This window comes from Mercenaria mercenaria, chromosome 1 (genome assembly GCF_021730395.1).
Source record: "Mercenaria mercenaria strain notata chromosome 1, MADL_Memer_1, whole genome shotgun sequence".
Lineage (NCBI taxonomy): Eukaryota > Metazoa > Mollusca > Bivalvia > Venerida > Veneridae > Mercenaria > Mercenaria mercenaria.
The window spans coordinates 98,492,305-98,509,226 of record NC_069361.1 but is presented as its reverse complement, the minus strand read 5'-3'; the positions used below and the strand labels follow the sequence as shown (position 1 = coordinate 98,509,226).

Sequence of the window (16,922 nt, the reverse complement as noted above, 5' to 3'; positions counted from 1 at the left end):
TTACATAGACTTATATAGGGAAAAACTTTAAAAATCTTCTTGTCGAAAACCACAAAGACTAGGGCTTTGATATTTTGTATTGTATCATCTAGTGGTTCTCTACCAAGTTTGTTCAAATTATCCCCCTAGGGTCAAATATGGCCCCGCCCCAGGGGTCACATGGTTCATATAGACTTGTATAGGGAAAAACTTGTATCATTCAAATTTGAGTGGCAAGATGAACCTTGACATGAATTGACCTTGATCTTTACCTAGTGACCTACTTTCACATTTCTGTAGCTACAGCATTCAAATTTGGACCAAATGCATAGGTTTGTGTACCGGAAAAAAGTTTGACCTTGCTATTGACCTAGTGACCTACTTTCACATTTTTGAAGGTACAGGCTTCAAATTTGGACCACATGCATAGTTTTTTGTTCCAAAATAAAATTTGACCTTGATTCTGACTTGGTGACCTACTTTCATATTTCTCGAGCTACAGCCTTCAAATTTGAACAAGCATAGTTTTGCGTTCCGATATAAAATTTGACCTTGATTTTGACCTAGTGACCTTCTTTCCCATTTCTCAAGCTACAGCCTTCAAATTTGAACCACATGCATAGTTTTGTGTACCTAAATAACTTTGATCTTGAGATTGACCTAGTGACCTACTTTCACATTTCTGAAGCTACAGGCTTCAAATTGGACCGCATGCATATTCATTTTTGTGTTCTGAATTGAAATTTGACATTGATTTTTACCTATTACCTACTTTCACATTTCTCATACTACGGCCTCCAAATTTGAAGCACATGCATAGTTCTGTCTACCGAAATGAATTTTGACCTTGAAATTGATCTATTGACCTACTTTCACATTTATCAAGCCACAGCTTTCAAATTTGGTCCACATACACATTGTTTTGTACCGAAATGAAATTCGACCTTGATTTTGACCTTGAGCTAGTCTTGAAATTTGGAACATTCAAAAATGGCTCAGTGGATGGCGCCAAGATCACTCTGTAATCTCGTTAGGTTAATAGGTTAAAGGTTAAGGTCAGATTAAACCAGAATGGTAGAACTTTTGTTTTACAATGAGCATATATTTTCTGTTCCTTGTACAATTACTGAATGCATCAAGGGGGGCATTTCGTGTTCGACGAGCTCTTGTATAATTTGTTTTCACAGCAAAAACGGTTAGGATGTAGTTGTCTTCATATCATTTGTTTCACTGTGCTAGGTTTATGTGAGCTTATTGTCTCCCACACCACTGTGGTGGGAGACATATTGATTTACTCCTGTCTGTGTGTGTCGTCTGTCAGTCTGTCACAAATCTTGTCCTCGCTCTAAGTCAAACAGTTCTCATGCAATCTTTACCAAACTTTAACAAAATGTATTTGACAATAAGTCCTCGGCCAAGTTAGTAGCTAGCCAAATCAGCCTAGGCACTTTGGAATTATAGCCCTCGAATTATCGAAAATACTGATGCAAGTGATACAGGTTTTGGTGCATGGTTGACTTAGATACACAATGGAGGAGAAATGCCAATCTAAATGATTAGGCAGTTTTGGGAGACATGCACTTTTCTCAAAAGCAGCTCTAGTTTATTGTGACTTACATTTGTGTCACTGCGACAGATTTATGTAAGCTTATTTATTGAAACAGATACATTTAACAATTCGATGATAAAGTGAAATATCACTCATTGTTTTATATTGAAGATATAACATTTTTGCTTGTAGCAAAATATATTTATGACCATGTTATAGTATATTACAAGTAAGCTGATATTGTAAATGTGTTGACCTGTAGTTCAGTGCCTATACTTTATCACTTTTATAGAAGTGGCTCAGAACCAGGACAAGATGTGATTGACCTTGCTAAAGACATTGAGGTACAGTAGTTTTATTATTTCTTGATCACATCCTGTTGTACTCTGAAGGATACCTTGCATGAAGTGAAACGTAGAAACTTGACATGAAAACTTGATTTTTCATCAAAAAAGAATTAAATTCCAAAACCTGTCGTTCAAAAACTAATTGATTTTCAATTTCAGTCGTTTCAAAAACCCTTGAAATCGCCGAAAACGCCAAGAAAACATCTTCCTATCATTATGTTTACACAGATATATTTTGTCAGGGTGTTAAATTACAAGTTTGCAAGTCAGCGATAAAATCCAAACCGTGCCGTTTATTAGCATGCTAGAATGATCTCCCCTTCTAAGAAATTGCCAATCTGGCATGGTAGTAAGAAAGCGAGGATGAGAAAAAATTACAAACTGACAGCGCATTTCCTTTTATGATTAATTTTGTGACAAGAACAAAAAAAAAAATATATGAAGAAATCGTACATGGAATTATGTCAGAGATCGTAAAAAATGTCATTGATTCTGTTCGGAAAAGCCAGTGAAACATAGTGGACTAAATGTAACGAAAAAATTACTTCAGTCATGGAAAACGGCCTATTGGTAAAACGAGCGTTATTAAATGAATGATAAACACGCTTCCTCTGACAAAAAACTAAAAGGTTAAACTTTTTGCAATGAAAAACTAATTGAAAATTTAAAAAACAACTAATTGAAATTAAAATTTGGTAGTGAAAAAACTAATTGCGAAAAAAATCAAGAAGTGAAAAACTAATTGCATGAAAAATTATCTGGAGCCCTGTGTGACTTCATTGTCATGAAATTTCAGAAAAAAATGACAAAGCTTGATACAGATACAAAAAGCGTGTTAGTCATATCTATCATAATTCCTTCATAATATCCTTATGTTATGTCCTTAATATTGTAACAGATTGATATAAATTCCTATATATACCATTAAAAACAATTTTTTTAATTGAAAGTGTAATATGTGTACCAGTGTATATTTAGCTTTTGTTGTCTTATGAGAGGGTTATTATTGTGCTGCAGGTAGCAGAACAAGAACTGTCGGAGTTGGAAGCCTTGATGCCATCCCAGGAGGAGAGAGATAAGATGAGAACAGAGGAAGATGATGAAGAGGCAGACAAGAAAGCTGAATACACAGCAAAGGAAAGAGATTTTGTTGACAGTATACTAGATCTACAACATGGTAATGCCATATATCCAATTGGACGTGATAGAATGTACCGGCGGTATTGGATGTTCAAATCTATACCAGGTATATTTATAGAAGATGATGAGCAGCATGTGTTACCTGAATTGTTACATGCATGTCAACAAAATCCACTAGGAAGTACTTTTGATTTGAATGATCCTTTCACAGCTCCACCAAAGCTCAACCAGACAAAACCTTCAGAAACTTCTCAACAGCCAGTGGTGGCAGAATCCTCTGCTCCAGGGTTAAATCAGGAAAACAAAGATGGCAGTGATAAAGAAAATGACTCAATGAATGCATCTCTAAACAATAGTGCTCTCACAGATGGTAATTCTAGTCTCAGGGTTCAGTCTGCTAACACAAGTCTAGTGAATACAAATGCTGTTGGTGAAAACAAATCTGAAAATACAGTTTCGAAAGAGAACGGTGGTGCAATAGTTATAAGTGATGATGAAGACTCAAAACCTCCCATGTTAGAACTTGAACAAAAAGTAGAACCAACGCCTGTTATTGAAACCCCAGCAGTGAAACAGATTAATGAAATAGCTAAACATAAATGTAAATGGGCATTCTACAGAAGCGAGGAAGACCTTGAAGCATTGATAGCTTCCCTAAATGGAAGAGGTTTTCGTGAACGGGCTCTTAAAAATGCAATTTTAGAACATAAAAGTAAAATCTTGGATACAATAACGAAAGTGCCAGCAGATCTTTTACATATACCGGAGGAAGATGAAAATGATTCTGCAGATGAAAATGGCAGTTCTAAGCTGATGACAAAGGAGTGGAAGAGAGGTCGCAGAAATGTGACGGGAATGATGCATAATGATTCTGCACACGAGGGTCTTGAACTCAACTTGCGGGAGATGATTCTTGACCTAGAGGAGAGAATACATGTTGGATCTCTAGGTCACCTCAGGGTGAGTCTTATACTTATATTGGCTTTTTTTCTGTCCATGCAGTTACACATAACATACTGTCAGATTAAACAGGTTTCTAAATAATCTGATGTGGAGGGGAAAAAATTGACAGATAAATGCATAATACATTAGTGACATTTTCTTAAGTTTTCTAAGTTTCTTCGATCTCTAGAATATTTTTGGTATGTACTTTATAGCAATTTGTAAACACCATTGTGCCCAATTAATAGATGCATTTAAATAATTCTCAGATAAATGTGGACATAAGAATGCAATTTATACATGAAGATTTTCTACACAATGAAAGTTCTGTTTCTAGGTATCCGACAGGGTTAGCTGGAGAGATGCGATAGAGAACGGAGGCTATGAACCATGCACAGATGATATCCTGTTTAAGAAGGAAGTAAAGGATAGCAAAGAAGAGAATTCCAAGTATGTAGAAGTGCCCTTAATAAGGACGATATTAAATTCTCAACCTTATTTGAGAATAAACAAAAACATTGTTCAGTGTTATATCATACACATTTTAAAGCAAAAATAAGATTTTCTTTGTTTTAAATCAATAGGTATGGTAAAATCTAGAAAGGATTCAGATCTAGTGATAGGATTTAAATATCTGTACTTTTATATCATGTTTTTCAGTGGTTTGTTGAAAAGTTTTACTGTTTCAAACCTTTATCAGTATTATCGTATTATTTTCACTGGTTGTCATAATGATAATTTCACTTGTACAGAAATACCTTTGGATGAGCAAGATTATGAATTACAAATATCAGAGAATTCTTATCAAAATTATGCCTAAATAGAAACGTATGTTCACCATGTTGGCAAAATATAGGCAAGCTACTGAAAATATTACATCTGGTGTCTGTGGCTTATATTTATTGCTTCTGTAGAAAAAAATATAAGAAATATATGTTGTATTTTGAAATTTTAGGTGTAAAAAGAAGGGAAAAAAGTCTATCTTTCTGTGTTGTATCTGTTTTTGGCACTTTTTATAGGTGATAATGGGTTATATTTCTATTGGAAAATGGATCTTTTTTCAAAACTTCGGGATAAAAAATTTCAGTACAAACCCATCAATTTTAAAGGATTTACATTCAAACTTACAATGATGATTATAATAAATTGATGCAATCCTGATGAAATATTCTATTCCCTGAATGACGTGTCTCTGTTTTATTTAGTATCGATGGAGAAGAAATGGATGTGTCCACAGAGGAGGAAAATTTTACCATGGCCGTAGCCAAAGATATGGCAAAGTCTCTAGTACAGATTGCAAGAGGAATTGAACCTAAATATATGCAGCCACCACTGGGTTAGTATATTATACCGATTTAAAGTTAGAAATTTTGCTTTTGATTTGTATTGGTAGTTAGTTATTAGATGACAGGATATAAATACGTTGTTTTAGAATCTTAGTTGAATGTCATTGACTGCTTTAATGATAAGCTATTAGATTCCTTCAGGACTACAGGAAATATTCACAAACTGTTCTTTCCTGTTCTTGTAGCCCTGGGCCTGTATTATATACAATCTGTTTAGTTTGCTTGAGGGACATTGGAGAGGAAAACAGTTTCAGTAATTTGCATTTTTGAACAGGTGATGATGAGAAGACCAAACTGGCCAAACAGAAGGCTGAGAAGAAAGATGAACAGAGGAAAAAGAAAAGAGAGGAGGATGACAGTGATGGTAAGTTACTGTGTAAAGTTCAAAACTTTGTAGTGAAGAAAGCTGGAAGATTGTTTCATCACTCTTAGTTATGTTTTGAAGGAAAAACAATTGCTGATGCCATTGGAGGAATTGTAGATCTACTGATAAAAAGGACAAAAACTTTACCTTCTATGCCACTATTTTACATATTTTAAATATAACAATTGAATTTTCCCGGGTGCTAGCAGATGTCTGAAATAATAGATGGAATGGCTCCACCACCAGTGACCTAGTGTCTTGCCAAATTGTTCCACTCAGTGATCAGTGACTTAAGCTTTGATGTGACAGTATCACCTGTGCTATCATTGTGTCTTGAAAATCCACATAGAAATGTTTTATTGAAGGTAGTTCTTCAGTTGCAGTAGTTACACTTACATGTTTCCTTCAGAAGATGATGACGATGTTGTGGTAATTCATAAAACACCGAAGAAATCCCTGATGGAACGTTGGGAAGATTCCTGCCTACTCAGTACAAGTCTAGCCCAGGTGTTCTTGCACCTGTCCACCTTGGAGAAGTCAGTGACCTGGTCAAAGTCAATCCTTCATACTCGCTGCAGGATCTGCCGTAGGAAATGTGACCCAGAGAAGATTCTCCTGTGTGACCAGTGTGACAGAGGACATCACATGTACTGTCTGAAACCACCACTCAAGGTGAAATAATACTTTACCTAAAATTTTGAATTTATCACAATATCTCCTACTCCCTTTATGCTCCACAGGAGAGCATTTTGTCAGACCGATCTTTTATATCATTATGTGTGGGAGTAAAGCTGCTGCAGTTTGATTTACCTTTTCAGTAACAAGGTTTTTCTTTGATTTCTCTTTACTACGCTTTGCGAAATTGGTTAGAGTTTGGAAGTTTCCACCGCAGTCAAAACTCTGATCCATAAATAGATAATATGACATTTTGACACTTCACCACGCCTATCGTGTAATCGTAACGCAGGAATCAAATACACACAGTAGCCCAACTAATCTTTGAAATACTGATGTTTTCGCCTTTTGCGCAAGGGGGAAGACATCTATAAAATGTCACAGTATGTTAAATGGGTCTGCCCTGCACAGGTGTTCATCACAGAACCTCTAAGTTTGAAAACCCTCCGAATATACGAGAAAAAACAATGTTTTGAGAAAGTTTGCTCAGTGTATTTGTTTTTTCCGGAGCCGTCAAAAGGTCGATTAGAATATTACGTTGTCCCGCACAAGCGCCAGACTAGTCACATGAATCAGCATAGGTCTATTTACTCTGTAATGTTATTAAATTTGATTGTCAGCTCCTTGAAAATACCGTGGGAAAATGGGGGTAAATACAAGATTTTGAGGGGGTGTTAAGCATTTACACTTTAATTGAAAAGAACAACTTCAAATAAATTCAACAATGATGAACAACGGTAATATTCTGAACATGTACATGAAAACAAATGTTTCTTTTAAAATGATGTCTTGCTCTCCATTAATTACAATTTTTGTAATAAACACAATGAAAAACAACCCCTTTCAAACATGGTCGAGTCCGATGCTTTATTTGTATACGGACGACACCAATGGGTAAAAGGGGTAATTACAAATTTTGAAATTGGGCAGTTTTTTATAGTGTTTAAGAAATTTTATATGTTTCTCCTAACTTTAAATATATCTTATACATTTCAGTGAAGTATTATATAAAGCATTATAACACTGCACACAAGTTTATTGTGTTTATATTTCTTAACTGAATCAAAGATTGACCTGTCGCCCCATGCAAGTTTTTGTATTACTCCATTTTCCCACGGTATGTTAAGTCAAGATGCAGTAATGATTATATTTTGAGCGACAGTAACACATTTCTAGCCGTAAAACAGATTTAACACAGACATATGTAACTGGATCTAGACTCTGCGCACATTACTTTCAGTCGCTGTCATTGTACTTTGGGCGTTACAGGTAAACTATTTTTAGATCACGTTATCTCGATTTGCAGCTACATGAAACTTCCCAAACTTTTTACCAGTTTTGAAAAGCTTAGTAAGACAATACCACCTGTTTTTAGCTCACCTGTCACAAAGTGACAAGGTGAGCTTTTGTGATCGCGCAGTGTCCGTTGTCCGTCCGTAAACTTTTGCTTGTGACCACTCTAGAGGTCACATTTTTCATGGGATCTTTATGAAAATTGGTCAGAATGTTCATCTTGATGATATCTAGGTCAGGTTCGAAACTGGGTCACGTGCGGTCAAAAACTAAGTCAGTAGGTCTAAAAATAGAAAAACATTGTGACCACTCTAGAGGTCACATTTTTCATGGGAACTTAATGAAAGTTGGTCAGAATGTTCATCTTGATGATATCTAGGTCAAGTTCAAAACTGGGTCACGTGTGGTCAAAAACTAGGTCAGTAGGTCTAAAAATAGAAAAACCTTGTGACCACTCTAGAGGTCACATTTTTCATGGGATCTTTATGAAAGTTGGTCAGAATGTTCATCTTGATGATATCTAGGTCAAGTTCGAAACTGGGTCACGTGTGGTCAAAAACTAGGTCAGTAGGTCTAAAAATAGAAAAACCTTGTGACCACTCTAGAGGTCACATTTTTCATGGGATCTTAATGAAAATTGGTCAGAATGTACATCTTGATGATATCTAGGTCAAGTTCGAAACTGGGTCACGTGTGGTCAAAAACTAGGTCAGTAGGTCTAAAAATAGAAAAACCTTGTGACCACTCTAGAGGTCACATTTTTCATGGGATCTTTATGAAAGTTGGTCAGAATGTTCATCTTGATGATATCTAGGTCAAGTTCGAAACTGGGTCACATGCTGTCAAAAACTAGGTCAATAGGTCTAAAAATAGAAAAACCTTGTGACCTCTCTAGAGGCCATATATTTCACGACATCTTCATGAAAATTGGTCAGAACGTTCACCTTGATGATATCTAGGTCAAGTTCGAAAGTGGGTCACGTGCCGTCAAAAACTAGGTCAGTAGGTCAAATAATAGAAAAACCTTGTGACTTCTCTAAAGGCCATATTTTTCATGGGATCTGTATGAAAGTTGGTCTGAATGTTCATCTTAATGATATCTAGATCAAGTTCGAAAGTGGGTCACATGCTGTCAAAAACTAGGTCAGTAGGTCTAAAAATAGAAAAACCTTGTGACCTCTCTAGAGGCCATATATTTCATGACATCTTCATGAAAATTGGTCAGAACGTTTACCTTGATGATATCTAGGTCAAGTTAGTAAGTGGGTCACGTGCCATCAAAAACTAGGTCAGTAGGTCAAATAATAGAAAAACCTTGTGACCTCTCTAAAGGCCATATTTTTCATTGGATCTGTATGAAAATTGGTCCGAATGTTCATCTTGATGATATCTAGATCAAGTTTGAAACAGGGTCATGTGCGGTCAAAAACTAGGTCAGTAGGTCTAAAAATAGAAAAACCTTGTGACCTCTCTAGAGGCCATACTTGTGAATGGATCTCCATAAAAATTGGACAGGATGTTCACCTTGATGATAAATAGGTCAAGTTTGAAACTGGGTCACATGCCGTAAAAAACTAGGTCAGTAGGTCAAATAATAGAAAACCTTGTGACCTCTCTAGAGGCCATACTTTTCATGGGATCTGTATGAAAGTTGGTCTGATTGTTCATCTTGATGATATCTAGGTCAAGTCTGAAACTGAGTCAACTGCGGTCAAAAACTAGGTCAGTAGGTCTAAAATCTTTTGACCTCTCTAGAGGCCATATTTTTCAATGGATCTTCATGAAAATTGATTTGAATGTTCACCTTGATGATACCTAGGTCATTTCGAAACTGGGTCATGTGCGGTCAAAAACTAGGCCAGTAGGTATAAAAATAGAAAAACCTTGTGACCTCTCTAGAGGCCATATTTTTCATGAGGTCTTCATGAAAATTAGTGAGAATGTTCACCTTGATGATATCTAGGTAAAATTCAAAACAGGGTCACGTACCTTCGAAAACTAGGTCAATAGGTCAAATAATAGAAAAACCTAGAGGCCATATTTTTCAGTGGATCTTCATGAAAATTGGTCAGAATTTTTATCTTGATAATATCTAGGTCAAGTTCAAAACTGGGTCACATGAGCTCAAAAACTAGGTCACTATGTCAAATAATAGAAAAAACGACGTCATAATCAAAACTGGGTCATGTGGGAAGAGGTGAGCGATTCAGGACCATCATGGTCCTCTTGTATAACTTATTCTAAAGAAGTCTAAGATGGTAATAGAAACATTTAAAAATTTCAGAATATTCTTGAAAGTTTTGAATTTGTTGTCTGAAGATTTTGATAGGATATTTTCCATTTTAAATTTTTGCAGTTAAATTTGAAAAATTCAATTTTGACTTTATTTGTAAATGGATTGTTTTAAAGCTTGCAGGACATTTTAGCTATCAATAATTAAAGCAACATTTCCATGTAAAAAAAATCTGTATTTGTATCACCCCTCTCGTTTCACCCCTTGAAGGATTTAGAAAAAACTTGACAAAAATGTGGGGCCTCCGTGGCCGAGTGGTTAAGGTCGCTGACTTCAAATCACTTACCCCTCAGCGATGTGGGTTCGAGCCTCACTCGAGGCGTTTAAGTCTTCATATGAGGAAGCCATCCAGCTGGCTTACGGAAGGTAGGTGGTTCTACCCAGGTGCCTGCTCGTGATGAAATAATGCACGGAGGGGCACCTGGGGTCTTCCTCCACCATCAAAGCTGGAAAGTTGCCATATGACCAATAATTGTGTTAAACCCAACAAAATAAATAAATAAATTGACACAAATGTTCACCACATCGAGGCGATGTGCAGAGCGCATGTCATATGACTTTGTTTCATGTCCGCTCTGTAACTCTAGAACTGCTTGAAGGATTTTAAAGTAACTTGGCACAAATGTTCACCACATCGAGACGACATGCAGCGCGCATGTCATATGACTTTGTTTCATGTCTACTCTGTAACTCTTGAACTGCTTGAAGGATTTTAAAGTGACTTGGCACAAATGTTCACCACATCGAGACGATGTGCAGAGCGCATGTTTCGGATGGGTTGCCTCAAGGTCACAAGAGGTCAAAGGTCATACCATGCTCTGCATTGCTGTGCTCTTGTTTTTCAGGCCATGAGATGAGAATAAAGACCATAATCATGACAAAAACTGGAATTTTCTGTTTATTATATATGAAAATGGTTGAAAATGCCTTTGTTTACATTTAGAAATATGAAAAATGCATTTTATTTCATCAATATTTCTTGATATTTCATCAGTATGTATATTATAATTATTAATATCAGAATGATGCCAGAAATGGCTCATTTTATGTTGACACATTTAAAACCAGACAAATGAATAGTGAAAACCTTCTTGGTAACTTTTCAGCATGTACCTCAAGGAGAGTGGTTCTGTCCAGATTGTCGCCCGAAGGATGTAAAACGAAGTCCAAGGAAGGGAAGGCGGCGAACATTCAGTGAGAGGGAGGAAGTATCAAGTGGTGAAGAGGAGGAGGAGGAGTCTGAGGATGAAGAAAGGTTTGAGCATTTTCTGCTTGCAATATGTCTGGGTACTGTGAAATCATTAATATACGTGGGGGACTAATTTTCGTAGATTTCGCGGTTGAGCCAATCCACGAAATTTAATCCCAACGAAATAATAAAATTCCCATTCACTTTATGTTCAAAAGTTGTAATCCACGAATTCGTATCCTCATGAAATTACTGTTTTGACCAAAACCACGAAATTTCATGTCCATGAAATTCAATGATTTCACAGTATTTTCTTTTCATATCTTTCTAAATTAATTCTTTGATACCATTTCTACTTGGATAATCTGGTATTTCATCTATTTTAAAGTTTGACTAGTATGTAAAGACAATTAGCTGAATATTTTTGTATTTCACTGTCGGATTTTGTGACTTAAGTATAACTTTTAAAAGTCCCATTATCCGTTGATTTGCAGATGTACAATATAAAATAGTTAAAAAATTGGTTGAAGATTGTTTTGAACAAGTTTTCAGCTTATGTGAGCATTTGGCTTAAATTAGACTTTGCAGTCACCCTGTGTCTGTCGTCTGTTGGCATTGATATTCCTCTTAAAACATTGCTGAAACTACTGTTCGGAGTTACATCAAACTTCATTAATTTGGACTGACCAGAAGCACTCCATGATCAGCCTTTTTCTTAAAATGCTTGGCTTGATGTCATTTAGGAGCCTCTATATGATTGAAAAATGCGATGTAGATTTCAGTGTATTAATAAGTTTGCAGAAATATGCCTTGAGTAAACTTGTATCAAGGATGTCTGCCAAGATTACAAAAATAATGGACGCCATGTGCTAAGCTTGTCTGTATATATATGTGACATTTTGAAAATATCACGTCTAAAGTGGTTCAAAATAATTTCTTTGGGTAACCTTTTACTGAAGTAATCAAATCACGTTGATTCGTTAAAAACAATAGCCCCAATGAAACTTGTGTGAAACTCTGATGAGCAGTCTAGGGCTATCATGGTGCTCATTTTATTGAAGATAAAGTGTTTGTGTGGTGTTAGACATAACAGCTTTTCTCATTTCCAATCTTTATGACGTTACAGTGATGATGAGGAGGCAGAAGATGAAGCGAGTTCTGACGAGGAGAATGACACTATGTGTGCTGTGTGTAGTAAATCTGGCAAGCTTATCTGCTGTGACAACTGCCCTCTCTCATACCATCTCAACTGTGCTAAACCTCAACTCAAGAAAATTCCCAAGGGTAAATGGTTGTGCCAGATCTGTGCTGGTACAGACACCAAGGCTGGAAAAATCAAGATGAACCTTGGGAAAGGTGAGAATTTTTAGCAGTAAACCATTCTGTGATTAATGTTATCAATTGATCTAGCTGAAGAGAGAATAATACCTGCAATAAAACTTGTTCATCAGGAGTACTGTAATATTTGAAATGATGGTATGATATTGTCAGTGTTTTTATCTCAACTATAATAGAATTATGTGGAGAGTTCTTGTGGCTTCTGTATTTGGTTTAAACATATTTATTTTCCCAGTATGTACATTTTAAATAATTAGTCAGATACATAAATTTTGGATTGGACCGGAAACCAGTAGGCTTATTGAAGTCCTCTCCATATTCTGTATTTGTGTCCTTGTCTTGGTTAAAGTTTTGTTACACTTTCTTTTAACCTGTTATAACTTAAGAGTTTGCTTCAAATTTCAAATAGTTGTTCTTTATTATCACCAATATCACATGACACAAGGTCCATAGAACCAATATGAGACAGGGGTGGCATGTGGTAATCAGTCTGTCTGTCCATTTGGTTTCCACTTGATAAGTGAAGAACAGTTTGATACAGGAACCTCGGATTTGGTTTGCAGGTTGTTTGTGACTGACAGATGACCGCTATTAATATTGTGATTGGTTGCATAAAGGTCATGGTCATGATGACCTTAAGCTGAAAATAGGTTCCCACTCAATAATGGAAGAATGCTTTGACTTAGAGTATTCAAACTTCATACAAATGCTCTACGATCAGTAGTTGACCCTTATTGTTTTGGGGTCAGTACGTCAGAGATCAAGGTCACGGTGACCTTAAGCTGAATATGGATAACTGAAAAACACTGGCCCACAGTTGTCAAACTTCAGTAAAATACAAAGTGCTTAAAAGTTTGGGTTGCATATATCTTAAAAATATTTCACCTACAGTCATGATATCATGTAGGAATGTTAACTAGCATGTTTTCTAGCATGTGAATTTATGCAACTAAGTTTTATTTCTTTCTTTTGAAAGACCAGAGTTATTGCCCTTGACTAAGTAAAATAAGTAAAAAATTTATGCCTTATGTAGTTCAAAATGCACTTGCCTAGTGTAAGAAAATTAATAAAATCACAGGATTGTTATACAGCATGTGAAGTTGTGCACCTGGTGTTCTTTGTATTCTTTTTAGGATTTCACTGAATTAGGCGAGTTATTGACCTTCACTTGGTGAAAAATACACATAAAAGTTCTTAAAAGTTTGTATTACAAACATCTTAAAAGATACGTCACCTTGATTCATGAAACCATGTACAGTGAGGAGGGGGGGGGGGGACACACATCTAGTTAAACTTGGAAGGGATAGTCCTATCATGTATTTAGTTCTGTCAGGAATTGTAAACTATAAATTTTCAATTGTTTACAGGTAAAAAGAAAAAGAACAGTCCGAAAATTACACCAAACTCGAGTAGACAATCTTCTAGAAGAGGTAGCCCACGTGATAGTCCTGTCACAGTGAATTCAGGGAAGAAACGTAAACGTGAGGACTCCCCGATTGTGGAAGAAAAACAAAAAATGCGAAAAAATGCAAAATCTACTTCAAAACTTGTTCAGGAATTCAAAATTGGTATGATATGAAGTCATTAATGTTCCAAGACAGGAAATGATATGAATGCTCAAGTATGCAATATTTGTTTAACTATGATATGCTGTAACATGAATAGTAAAGACAGTGGTGAATGATTGCAAACAAAAATTACAGCAGTCGAGCTCATTTATGATGTTTGTTCATGAGCAGAAAGTATATTTCATGGTTACACATTATTATGTTCAAAAACTACTGTCAAAATGCTCTGATATCTGTATGTCTGAACCTATTTTTGAATGTGAATGCTTAAATTACAGATATCAGGACTTGAACATTACTTATTTATCATTTTAAGGCAACTTTACTCCCACTCGAGCAGTCCAGCATCATTATGATGCTGTTATATCAAACAAAATCAGTACAATTAGTGATTACATTGGTTCAATTTTTCTTGCCATTAAATGCATTTTCTTCACTTTCCAACAATATAATGGACTTTTCATATAATTTTAGTACTGATGAAATGGGACACTGAACTGTGATGCATCTATCCATATCATGGGGCTCTTAATTTCCAAAACGTGGCTTAACATTATTGTCATCTGATCTCAATTCAACAGTGATACTTTCCAGGCCTCTGTTAAAAATGTAACTTTCAAGGCATTGTCCCTTAATGTAACATTTGTCTCTTTCCACAAGTTTTTATTAGCTCACCTGTCACAAAGTGACAAGGTGAGCTTTTGTGATCGCGTGGTGTCCGTCGTCCGTCCGTGCGTGCGTCCGTAAACTTTTGCTTGTGACCACTCTAGAGGTCACATTTTTCATGGGATCTTTATGAAAGTTGGTCAGAATGTTCATCTTGATGATAACTAGGTCAAGTTCGAAACTGGGTCACGTGCCATCAAAAACTAGGTCAGTAGGTCTAAAAATAGAAAAACCTTGTGACCTCTCTAGAGGCCATATATTTCACAAGATCTTCATGAAAATTGGTCAGAATGTTCACCTTGATGATATCTAGGTCAAGTTCGAAAGTGGGTCACGTGCCATCAAAAACTAGGTCAGTAGGTCTAAAAATAGAAAAACCTTGTGACCTCTCCAGAGGCCATATATTTCACAAGATCTTCATGAAAATTGGTCAGAACGTTCACCTTGATATCTAGGTCAAGTTCGAAACTGGGTCACGTGCCATTTAAAACTAGGTCAGTAGGTCAAATAATAGAAAAACCTTGTGACCTCTCTAAAGGCCATATTTTTCATGGGATCTGTATGAAAGTTGGTCTGAATGTTCATCTTGATGATATCTAGGTCAAGTTCGAAACTGGGTCACGTGCCGTCAATAACTAGGTCAGTAGGTCAAATAATAAAAAATCTTGTGACCTCTCTAGAGGCCATATGTTTCAATGGATCTTCATGAAAATTGGTTAGAATTTTGATCTTGATGATATCTAGGTCAGATTCAACACTGGGTCACATGAGCTGAAAAACTAGGTCACAGTGTCAAATAATAGAAAAAACGACATCATACTCGGTTTAAAATTGGGTCATGTGGGGACAGGTGAGCGATTCAGGACCATCATGGTCCTCTTGTTTAGGAAAGTCACATTTATAATTTGAGGTGGTTTTTGTAATGTTGTATTTTCATGTAAATATGCACTCAGTAGAAGAAAACATAGCTTTATAAGCAAGTGGCAAGCAATGAAATAGAGACAAAATTGGGATGTGAAGAAATGAGTGCACTTTTCTGGGTATTTATTGAACACCCCTCGAATTTAATCTGTTCGTAGGTGAAATGTGAAGAATGTTTAATATACAACTTTCAGATGAGCCGAAGCACTATGTGAGCAGTTCCCGTGGTAACACGAAGGTGCAGCAGCTCAAGATGTTGGAGGATATTGTGCTTGGACTGATGGAGGAAGACGAAGCCTGGCCTTTCCTCAGACCTGTCAACAAGAAAGATGTGAGTTACCTGGACCTTTCTAAGACGGGGGTGGGGTGGGAGGGATAATAAATTTAAACTCAGTTTAGACCAGTCGGCTAGAAAAAAACAAATTACTAACCAGCTATTATGACTGGTCTGTAGGGGGTTTTGATTTGTGTAGTGCTCAGGTATGATAAGTGATATACAGTGATCATTTTAAGTCTGTCCTGTTTGCGTTCAATTGATCGGGATGCAAAGTAATAAAGGACAAGCATTCTTATAGACATACAGTTATACTTAATAGCAAAATTACAAATTAATAAATACTATACATACTGCTTGTCAAAATCAGATTCATGAAAGCCAATCATTTAACTATTAAAGATTATTGTAGTTCTGGTTAGATTTCAGTTTCATGTGTATTGTTTCCTATTTTGCCGACTGTCGGTGGCTCATTGCCTAAAATGTTACTAAAATGATGATCTGCAACAAATTCAAAGCTAAATTTAGTTTCACCAAAATTATAACTCTATGCCAGCTAATGTTTGTACAGCTGTTTGAGAGAGATTTCCAGTGCAAAATAGAATTTGTTATAATTGTTGAAAACACCACAAACTTCTGATGATTAGGTACAAAGTTGCAATTGATTTTAAGCAACATTATACTGCCTGTGTCACAGACATTATAGCAATAAGGCAGATGCTTTGTTAATCCCAAATTAAAACCCATGTACTTCTTGAAAAGTATAATACCTGGAGTGATTAAACTTTATAGAAATGTTGTTCAGCATGAGAAGTTACGTGCATTGGGTTTTTATTTGGGATTAACAAAGCATCTGCCTTATTGTTAAAATGTCTTGTCAAGTATTGCTCAGTGCTGTTGTGTTTTCACCAGTGTATTTCTCTTGCACTAACAGTGTGTCCAAAAAACTCATTACCTAAATTTATAACTTTATTAACGGATATAAAGTAGTGGCGAGACTTAGTTTAACAATCTTAAAAAATGTTCCATGTTCAAAGC

At 36.0% G+C, this 16,922-nt stretch overlaps 1 protein-coding gene across 3 annotated transcripts in view; it reads left to right on the top strand.

Annotated features, from left to right (window-relative positions):
• Positions 1-16,922, top strand: part of LOC123529247 (bromodomain adjacent to zinc finger domain protein 1A-like) — a 54,695-nt gene that overhangs the window by 33,820 nt on the left and 3,953 nt on the right. For 2 of the 3 annotated variants that reach the window (XM_053518292.1, XM_045309486.2), the window contains exons 16-25: positions 1,821-1,872; positions 2,893-3,975; positions 4,295-4,407; positions 5,163-5,293; positions 5,578-5,667; positions 6,077-6,339; positions 11,035-11,183; positions 12,244-12,473; positions 13,823-14,023; positions 15,805-15,941. In XM_053518292.1, the coding sequence (XP_053374267.1) occupies positions 1,821-1,872; positions 2,893-3,975; positions 4,295-4,407; positions 5,163-5,293; positions 5,578-5,667; positions 6,077-6,339; positions 11,035-11,183; positions 12,244-12,473; positions 13,823-14,023; positions 15,805-15,941 (2,449 nt within the window). The remainder of the gene's footprint in view (positions 1-1,820; positions 1,873-2,892; positions 3,976-4,294; positions 4,408-5,162; positions 5,294-5,577; positions 5,668-6,076; positions 6,340-11,034; positions 11,184-12,243; positions 12,474-13,822; positions 14,024-15,804; positions 15,942-16,922) is intronic. The other variant, XM_045309495.2, reaches the window with a different exon arrangement.